This window comes from Mytilus californianus, unplaced genomic scaffold (assembly GCF_021869535.1).
Source record: "Mytilus californianus isolate M0D057914Y unplaced genomic scaffold, xbMytCali1.0.p SCAF_8, whole genome shotgun sequence".
NCBI classification, from domain to species: domain Eukaryota; kingdom Metazoa; phylum Mollusca; class Bivalvia; order Mytilida; family Mytilidae; genus Mytilus; species Mytilus californianus.
The window spans coordinates 108,289,765-108,300,489 of record NW_026262734.1 but is presented as its reverse complement, the minus strand read 5'-3'; the positions used below and the strand labels follow the sequence as shown (position 1 = coordinate 108,300,489).

At 32.6% G+C, this 10,725-nt stretch overlaps 1 protein-coding gene across 2 annotated transcripts in view; it reads right to left on the bottom strand.

Annotated features, from left to right (window-relative positions):
• Positions 1–10,725, bottom strand: part of LOC127711509 (caspase-3-like) — a 46,862-nt gene that overhangs the window by 34,880 nt on the left and 1,257 nt on the right. The window contains exons 2-8 of one of the 2 annotated variants that reach the window (XM_052217591.1): positions 8,390–8,553; positions 7,491–7,671; positions 5,652–5,752; positions 4,794–4,970; positions 3,119–3,341; positions 1,685–1,840; positions 38–147 (exon numbers count right to left, since the gene is read on the bottom strand). In XM_052217591.1, the coding sequence (XP_052073551.1) occupies positions 38–147; positions 1,685–1,840; positions 3,119–3,341; positions 4,794–4,970; positions 5,652–5,752; positions 7,491–7,671; positions 8,390–8,521 (1,080 nt within the window). In that variant the 5' untranslated portion in view covers positions 8,522–8,553. The remainder of the gene's footprint in view (positions 1–37; positions 148–1,684; positions 1,841–3,118; positions 3,342–4,793; positions 4,971–5,651; positions 5,753–7,490; positions 7,672–8,389; positions 8,554–10,725) is intronic. The other variant, XM_052217590.1, reaches the window with a different exon arrangement.

Below are 10,725 nucleotides of genomic sequence, written 5' to 3'. Positions count from 1 at the left end.
TTCAACTTTTACTATTTACACAGTATTATATACTAACTCTAATAAGCAAATGCTGCAATTCTTCGTGTTTCGCATGGTATTTGAATGTCCATACCACTGCACATAGGAACCAAGATCCAGTGTGAATATTTCTGTATGAGAGTGTCCCTGATAATGTAAAAAAAGAAACAATAGATGATAACAAAACTAACAACATTTTGTATCAACATAAAATTTAGGGTCTGTAAGAAACAAATCGGTCAAAAAGCTGAAGATATTTACTTTTGTGCAAAAGAATAAATGAAAACTCCTCTAGCAAAGTTCAACTTAGATGGATTAAGATATTCTGTTTAGATCTTTATTTAGTCATATATATCCTAAAGTACTCAATAACTTATCCATACCTTTCATAAATTCTCCGTCGATAAATTAAGAAATTATTAAAAAAACTTAAGTTAAATGTCCCTCGTGCAATGTTGACTTTTCATGAGGGTGTGGATTGGGGTTTACAGAATAGAGAATAATGGGCATCAAATATAAAGAATAGAGAAAAATTGAACGAAAAATATAAGAATAGAGAATAATGAAGTGCTAAAATATAAAGAAAAGAGAATAATTGGGAAAAAGTATAAAGAAAAGAGAAAAATGTCCTAAAAAATTAAAGAATTCAGAAATGAAGGACCCCCCATCCAGATCCTCTTTCGTGGATTTGGTTTTTCTTTGAGGTTCCATTTGGTCATACAGTTCCTCAAGCATTCAAATACTTGTACATCCTTTGCTTTTAATGTTTACTGTTTGAATGTTGCTGATGAAGGTAAATCTAGAAATGCGTTTCGTACTCACGAAATTTACAAAGTGTGTTTTTTCTTATTTACTAGCACTTCCTTAGCTCAGTAATTACCGCATGCTTCGGTACTGATAAAACATATCATCTTTCAATTCTCCGTTTGGTCACAAAGCTCCTCGTGTATTTAAGTCATTGTTCTTTGTCGGGTTTACAGGTGTTTGCGTGTTCATAGTGAGGTACATTTAAAAAAAATAGTTTACTAAACTCATAGAGTAGAAACTGACATCGCATTGGCAAAATACGAAAACCTACGAATAGACAAACAAGTCCACACTACAATAAACAGAAGACTATAGACTGGGCAACACGAACCCCATCACAACCTAAGGAATCTCGGGTGCGCAGGTAAAGTGAACAGATTCTGCTCTATATGTGACATCTGTTATGTTGTTCATTGTAAGTACAAACATGGTATAAGACTCATTCGACGATGTCATAATCGAGGAAAAGGGACTGGATTGTTGTGAATACCATTGGGACATATTCGTGGTGACTTGAACACAGATGTTCCAAAATGGTTTTTAATATAACAAAATAGTTATAGTATATTACGTTGTCATGGCTCATAGTATAGAATTCTTTTTTTTTTAGGTATAGATTCATATTTCTTTCATCCTTTATTAACATGAACTATTTGTCACCAGTTGACGTTCAACAAACAATAACTATTCAACATATTTTCCCAATTACAATTTTACGATTTTTTCCCCTCTGTTCACATCGGAAAATACATATTTCAAAGTAATTTCGTATATCTTATCTACTCTCAATTGAAAAACAAATAATAACAAAAATACAACTGCCCTATTATATTACTCACATCAACACAAAGTCGACCCCTTATAAATTCTATATTACCTGCAGGTGTTGCGTACACAACTAAAAAGTCTGCTGAAGGGTGTTTTACTTGTGTTGGGTTTTCAGGCTGATAAGGTGCTGAATCAAGTTGATCACCAATTGTCTGCTCATCCATTTTGAGACACACATCTTTTAGCTTTTCCTCAGGTTCTTCATCTGGTAATGAGATTTACGATTTTCACAATGTCCATGCATTCTAAGCAATGTCGAATGAATATATGACAAAAAGCCCAACAGGACATTTTTTTCTGTTTTGATCAATCGTTTATTTGGGGAAAAATGTATAACAAAAATACCGAACTGCAATGTAAATTCAAAAAGGGGAAAGGCCATAAAAACCGACAAAATCAAACATCATCAACAAACGGAACGAGTGAAAAAAAAACCCAACTGTCATGTAAACTGTTATTATCAGAATTTACAATTACTAAGCATGTAAAATTTTAATAAAATGGTTGTCATCATGCCAATTTTAGCATACCGCAAATCATAGAACGGTATCCAAAGTTTTAAAAGTTTAATTTCCTGAATCTACAAGTCGTCATTAAGGTCGACAGGAGCTGATAATTTGCGTTTTATTTTACATACGGAAAATTAGTCCCAGAAAATGGCAAGACGTAACAAAAAAAGGGATGTTTGATGGAAATAAAGCTTTCGTTTGTATGTGTGTGTCAAAACAGTCCTAGGATTGTACGTAAAAGTAACTTATTCATAGAGTAAAATGCAAAAAGGAATCGAATGGTGTATGATTTATTTACTTGCAATTGGATACAATACGATTTCCAGACAAGTCTGGGTCGTCGATTTCCATCTTTTCTATGTGGACTGGGCTCTCTGACGGCCCCAGTAAATCATAAAAAGACCGTCATATGTCAGGGCATTCTCGGACTAACCAAAATGTGAAAATGACAGGTATTGGCCGATTTCATGACCAGTTATTTATTGGTGGCTGACAGTGATATTTCCATATACAGCGCCTGAAAGGATGTATAACAGTAAACAGTGCATACTCGATTTGAGAATAGAACTAACTCATTTTATGGATTTCTTCCTTGGTGCGGATAGCGGAGATGTTGATATGAAAGGCATGTGAAGTTGATGGGAAATAATCTTGAACTGACTCTTTGGAATCACTATATGATACTAATATCTGGACAACCGTTCAGTCTAACATAGAAGAAGTCATACGAAATTCTAAAATCCAAAATATCATTTCGTATAAAATATATACTAAATGATTACGATACAAACATCACAAACTTCTTTTAAGTTGTACAATGTATCGTCCCAATGAACAGAGAGAGCAATTGAGAATAAATAAAGCTACTTGATTTTTCCTGGGAGAAAATAGTTGTATCAAGAGACATATTTAACTGATTTATTGATATCAGTATAAAACTGTAAAACTGATTGTCCTTAAATTCAATGATCTACCTCCTCTGCAAGCTTGAACAAATACCAATCTTGGCTTTTCATCTAAACCTGGACAATGCACTGAATCAAACACTCCTATAATATCCGCAAGATTAACTGGTATATTGTCGTCTCCGTAAATGTATTCGCCCTTTCCATGACTCATTAAAATCAGAACCACACATTCAATTTCATTCCAGTTCTTAATATCATTTCGTTCTTTTTTCAAAAACATAACCATTTCCTGCAGAATAAAAATGTAAACTAATAAATCAACATGTGCTAGAAAATGCTACTTTAAATAAGTCGATAAAATGTGATGTAATCAACAACAAAACAGTCCCCAATCCAATGAATTTTCCTGTCTTTAATGATGTTCAAGCTAGCTTCAAATAATACACTTCATGAAAATATTCAAAAGTTATCAGCGTACAATCAACTAGAAATGCACTTTACTATGAGTAGAAGGAAAACTCCGTTTAAAAAGTTTAGAATTACAAAGGAAAACACAATCCAGGATGAGAATGTACGAAGGTGCTGGTTTCAACGTCTGTTTTGATGTTATATTTGCATTCTTCGGTTATCTGTTTCGACCTACACTGGCGAGACATTAATTTTCGAAATGTACATCAGGTACATTATATCAAGTTAGGCATATTGTAGGATTATGTTTTGCTTACGTATGCTTAGCAGAACTTTTTGAAAATGCGTAATGAGGTAAATCTCACTAATAATAATGACTTTTATACAGTGTGTGACGATTTGTAGCAAAATAATCAGTAACAGATGTTTCATTTGACAACTAAATACTTTATTAAAATCTTTAAAAGATGAGATATCATGAATGGAATTATATGGCATCTAAAATTTTAAAAATTGATAATTTCCCAAATTATTTCATAATTATGTTACCTTTACTGTTAAATGAACAAAAAGTTATAATCTGTACACGTCATCGCAGAAACGTCAATTATGTCAACATTTCAAATTTAGAATGGTTGACCTAAATTTGCCAATATAAAAATGATGGGGTATGATTTCCAATGATATCCACAAGAGACAAAAATGACGTAGATGTAGCAATTACAGGTCATCGTACAGCCTTCAACAATGACAATTGTTTGTCATAGATTCTGGTACTGAGATGACTGATTATGTCAATTTCGAGGTATAAGTCTAGAAATGAGGCGGAGGAAGCCGTGGCTGTTGTTTCATTAATTTCTAGTTCTGGAGGATATATTAATGGAACCCAATCAGAAAAATTCGGAACAACTAATGTTTCAATTTGTCTTCGTGACATAAATAAACAAGGTAGATAATTGTTTTTGAAATTGCAACTGAAAAATCATCAGTCGAACAAATCCAGACAACACAATAATCAAAACGAAAAAGGACGAATTGAGCCGCCACAGATAGAAAGAAAAACTTGTTTCCTAACATATTTTTACCAAAACGTTAAATATTTCTCATTGAAGAAGATTATTCCAGAAGCGTGCGTGATTGACAGTACAAATTGTGAGAGTAGTGAAGATATTGCTTTTGATACTTTAATACATTCTACGATATAATCCTATGAAACAGAGAGTTACTTTACAATTGTTAGAGTATTGCCTTTTTTTTGGTCATCTTTCATATCAAAAATTTACAAGCAATTTTAGAATAAAAAATAGAAGATATAAATAATCGTTGTTGTTACCTGTGCTGTTAAATCAGTCTTTGTTACAACTTCAAAATGCAGTTGATGGAATAACTCTGTGAGATTTTTTACATCGACGCTGGAGCCTTCTCTTTTCAGATGTTTTGCTGCTTTCGAGAATGTGTTACTGATCATGAATACCTTCCCTCGTGTTTTACCATGAAGTTTATAAACATCCTGTAAAACATTTCTTTATTAAATAAATATTTTAAATCAATTTTACTTTTGAATGTACATTTGTTTAATATGCATTCAATTTTTCATCGTTTTATGTATTCTGCAATAATAATACGACATTCCTTTGAATTAAAAGTCTAGATACAAATAAATAAAACCATTCATTTTGGTTTGGAATCAACGAAATTGGGAGTAAATATAGTTCATCATGTTGATACACTTGTGATAAAATTAATGTATTTATTGGGAGTTTTGTTAGCATTTGACAAGAAAATTTCTGCAATACTTGGTTTATATCAACATTTGCTCATGGAGAGGAAGTTTTTTTTTTCTGTAAAAGGTTAAAAGATACATTGTAAAATATTTTGTATATCAACTACCAATCAACCACAGGTTTGACGGACAGGCGATGGCAACTAGAGTTGCTGGTGCAACTGGTGACGCAGAATAATAGAAAACATATTAACTTTTCGGGATCAGAAGTAACGGCAATTACATAACAAAGGATTTCGAAATCCAAAAAAAAAGTGTTGCAGTTTATTTTAATTGGAAAATATTGGGTATTATACATGTTATATGACAAAGCCATCAACAATTTCACATTTAGTTTTTGATTCACATATTGGCATGATTGGTGCTCTTTATTTTTTATCTACCTTCTTTGCATATTTAATTACATACATCCTTTTTATAATCATGCATTAGAGGACTCTTTGTGTCTTTAATTGTAAAAACTCCGTGTTTTTCCATTTCAGCTTGTTCGTCTGTCGATGGTGGCCATGCTGTAATACAAAATGTTAATTGTACATCATTAGAAGACCAAGTACATTATTACGTTTATACATAGAAAATTGTCAAGTAACTGTTATTTCGTTTATTCTGTCCTTTTTGCAATTGTGAGATGCTTGCAAATAAGAATCAGCTCATATTCAGTGGTATTATCTTGAAATACACTCCCTTTCTGACAAAATTGTAAGAATTTGGAAACTCTGGTTAAATTATCTCTTAATGTGGTACTTTATTTTATTTTAAATTATGCTTGAGGTTTTTTTTTAACAAATATTATTGAGTGAATGCCATAAAATAAGTGTTGGATGAAGGGATGGGTAACCTCTGCGGTCCGCAAATTGTCAAAATAATATCATAAGGACCTATGAGCTACGGTTTCGCAGCTACCTCTGTCTGTGAAGTGTTAAGACTATGCTTTCTTCGTTTTTGATGTTCCATTCTATGAGCCCTTTTTGTGGAAATTACACAATTCAAGTGCTTATTAAACTGCAAATCAAATTGCCCTTTTTCAAGCTTTAAAGAATCAATATTCAGTATGTACCTTGTCGGACATGGTGAATATGGCATAAAATATAGTTAAACCCCGCCGTATTCTGAGCGTTCCTTTCCCAAGTCAGAAGCATGTAGTTCATTGGTTGTCATTTGTTGCTGTTTTAAATTGAGAGTGGAAATGGGGAATGTGTCAAAAAGACAACATGTCGGTGCCTTTTGGAGCTTGCTATGTGTTTTGGGGTTTTGTTCATTGTTGAATGTCCTACGGTAACCTATAGTGTATTTACTTCTATGGCATTTGGTCCCGGGTGGAAAGTTATATCATTGGCAATCATACCAAATCTTCATATTTTGATATGGGTCCTGTAATTCAACTTAAAAATATATTAATCAACATTTTGTTCGAAGTGTGTTCTTCACAGAAAATCATAACTTTTAGCGCTGTTTAGTCCATTTTAAATTACAGAAATTATGTTTGTTTGTACTTCGGGTAAACCATGTGTGTCTTTGTTAGTTTTACTGTGCGTTTTGCTCTGTGTTTATTTATTTCACATTGGCTAGGGTAATAGGGGAGGGTCGTGATCTCACAAAACGTGTTTGTCCACGTTGCATTTTTGCGCCTGTCCCAAGTCAGGAACCTCTAGCCTTTGTTAGTCTTGTGTGTGTTTGTTTTTTTGTTTGTTTTTTTTTTTTTTTTTTGATTCATTTGTATGTTTCGGAGTTTGGGTTGTCATCCATTTCGCTGAACTAGAATTCATTATTGTTTAGGGATTAGCTGAAGCCCGCCTCCGAGTGCGGAATTTTCTCGCTGCGTTGGAGACCTATAGGGTTGTTTTCTGCTCTTTGGTCTTTGACACATTCCACGTTTCCATTCTTTATTCTATACCTTATGTAAATTAGTCATCTAAGAAAGCTGAAGTATTTGATTCCAATTGGCCTGATATTAGATATAAGAAGATGTGGTATCTGATTGTCTACAGAGCTAATCGACTACAAACACAAAGTGATGGTAATATTTGTCATCGTCTTTTAAGTTCATGTTTTTCAACTAAAAAAAAACAAAGGTGAAAAAGAAGTTGTCATTAATGTAAGAAATCAGCCCTTATTGTGTACAATGTATGTGAAATTCATTTTATTTCATCATAAACCACTTGTTAACTTTTAGATATATTGAATAAAAACGTTGAATACTAAATATGAAAATCAAACGAAAATCCAATTTAGGCATATTATATATACCTTTAGGGTCGTTCAAATTTTCTTTGCTATCGATAAGTTTAGCATAGTCAGCTAACAGATCTGCCAAGTCATCATTCAGAGTTTCTTGGAACGCATTGTAAAGACACTTTACACTACGTGGACCGCGTCTATCCAGAGTGTCCAAGATTAACCTATTTTTATTTTCTGTCTCAGGTTCTTGCTTAATCAAAAAAGAATTAAAATGCGATTAGAATGCTGAAAACATATTTTTTTTCAATAATGTAAATATTTTATGTTATTAATACATCTATTACTAGGATTATAAACAAATTTCGGAAAGCCTTTTTTATTCGGAAAGCCTTTTGCGTTCGTAACGGCAGAAAAATCACCCAACAAATGTGTACATATGTTATATGTCCTTTGTTGTTGTATTTTCAATTAACAAGAAGTATTACATATACACTACCAGGAAGTTCTTCAGAGTTAAATTTCCAATTCTATTACGTTCATGGCTCTGTGCTAAAATGAGGATCAAATAATAGACAACAATATCACTACCGCGCTAATGCCTCCCCTGAAAATTTGAAGGTCCCTGTGTAGTGTATGTTTTTCATATACTTAAAAGACATAAAAAAAAAACAGTCAAGTGTTGACTTATTTCGGCTTCTTTTAAAAGTTCTTAAACTTATCTTTCTGTCCTTTTAATAAATTCACGGACAACTTTTAAGAAATAAAAATATTATTGCTTTTGATTAATCTATGAAAATCATATTTGATTTTTTTTTTTATTTTTGAAATCTAAAAAAGTCTTTTGAGTGTTTTACAATGTTTTAGATACAAGTAAATTATGAGGTTAAATGGTACTTTTTAAATCGGTTGAAAGTTATAGTATTTAAAGATCACAAATGTACCAGTTACTCAATGTCGGAAAATCTTACCTGTACCGCATCTCGCATTTCCTCTGTAAATATGCTATCGCTAAAAAGATAGCCAGCTACATCGTCTGGGTTGGCTAAGTTCTTCACAATTTGAGTTCTGTTTGCTCTAAAAGCCTTTTTCCAGTCAGCCATGTTTGGCTAAAAAACAGGTGTAACCGGAAAAACTGTAAATGGAAATTTATATTAATACACTATACTAGATGAATCAGAAATATTATATCATTGTAACAGATATTCTTTCCTGAATATGGGCATGGAACTCTTTCTTTGTTTTATTTTAGTTAAAATCTTTTGACAAAACAAACATATCAAATCGGACTGAAATCATAGAGAAGAAAAAAAAACCTGTTTTATATTTATTTCAAACTTATAAATTCTGTTATTTATAAAAACTAAACAAGAGAAGATAATATATTTGATTCTGCCAATAATGGAGCCCTCTTTTTTATTAAGCCAGTTATGGCGCCGGAATGCTGAGCATAGTTATGAATCGCAAAATAGAATAAGTGCATGGAGGTAAACAATCTTTGATGAACAGTCATTTGTTAGCATAAATGAGAAAATAGAGGCAAAAAAGAAAATGAATATAAACATGGTAGGATACATAATATCAAAGTATATACCTACAAGGAGTCACACTGATAACAAATGCTGATATTTGATTAAAAAATGTAGATGTGGTATGATTGCCAATGAGACAACAATCCATTTAGGACTACATACGACTATTTATGTGTATATTAAACACAAATTAATCTGTCTTTTGCTTAATATAATATAATAATTATGTTCTATTTCGTATAATTCAAATACAGTAAGTGTGTATTCATAATTACAAATTTATCCTCTGAAGACATCAACAAAATAGATTTATTCTAATCTGACGTATTTTTTTTTAGATTTAATTTTTTTCTTATTTATCAAAATATTTATCTAGCTCTACATTAAAGAATTGCAATAATAAAAAAAACGTTGTTCTCATCCTTTAAATCGGTTTTACATATTTTACAAATAGGGTCATTGGCTTCTTGGTGCAAGTACCTTTTCAATAATAAACAGTGGAAGCGACGGGATACAGAACACTTTGAATATATTTTTTTATATATAAAAACAGACATCAGCTGTAATGTGTCGAGTATTCGTATGTGAAAGTGTGGATGCCTAGGGTATTGCTATATTTACAATCCTACACTCGTGAAGGTTAACTCGCGTATTTTTCGAGATAACTGAATGAAAGATAGCTGGCTATGTGCACGAGGGTCTGATGTTAAACAACGACGACGAGGGGGGGGGGGGGGGGGGGGTCAACGACCTTGACTACCCATGAGGGTCTTGCACTGTCGGCTATGTAAAACAACCGTTTATTGTTAGCCTATCTATCAAATGTCAGGGACGATTGGTATGCGTGTGTAAAAGACTCAGTGTTAAATGTCAGATAAGTGTTGTTCAAAAAGGGTAGACGATGGGAAGTAGAAAATTGCGTTTTTTGTTTTATTTTTGTTATAATGGATGGGCTGTAAAAAATGAACTATGCTTAACGAACTTCACATTTATAATACTGTGGCAAGAAGAGTGTCATTACACATAAGAGGTTCCTAAATGAAAAACGAATATATCGTATAAAGTATAACGTTGATTTAGCTATTCTGTTTATGTCACTTTTGGTCTTACACATATAGCTCCTTACGTATTCAAATAACACTAGCAGTACCAATTTATTTCTCAATTATTGTCCCTTCAGTGATGTTCGGGTCCAAAATATTTGAACATCCAAAACCCGAAACAAACGTCGAAAAGCTGATAAAACAAAAAGGACCAACGGTAAAGCCAGAGCTATGCATGAGGGAGTATCATTCCTTAATTGGAAATCATTTTCAAAATTAAACAATATCCGTATTTTTCATGCCAGTTCTGAAGTCCTTGCTACCGGCCTGTTGATACCCTCAGTGACTAACATTTAATGTCTTTTTAGTGATGCCCGAACACCAAACTATTTGAAAAATCAAAATCTACTGCAAAAAGAGCAGGCCCAAACGTAAAGCCAAACGCGCACTTGGTTTAAATACAATTACGACCTCATTTTGGTTTCTGGTTGATAGTTGTCTCATTTGCAATCTAACGATATCTTTTTATCTTTATATAGAAATCGGAGCTATATGCATGCAATTGTTTCAAAAATTCTACAACTACAGTAGAAAACCTTATAATATAATAATATCCGTGTTTTCATACAAGTACCAAAGTACAGGCAATTGCAATTTGACGTTTGATACCTTTGAGGACTAACATTATCAATACATTGCTTTCAATGGCTTTCAAATATTTTTTGGGTTCGA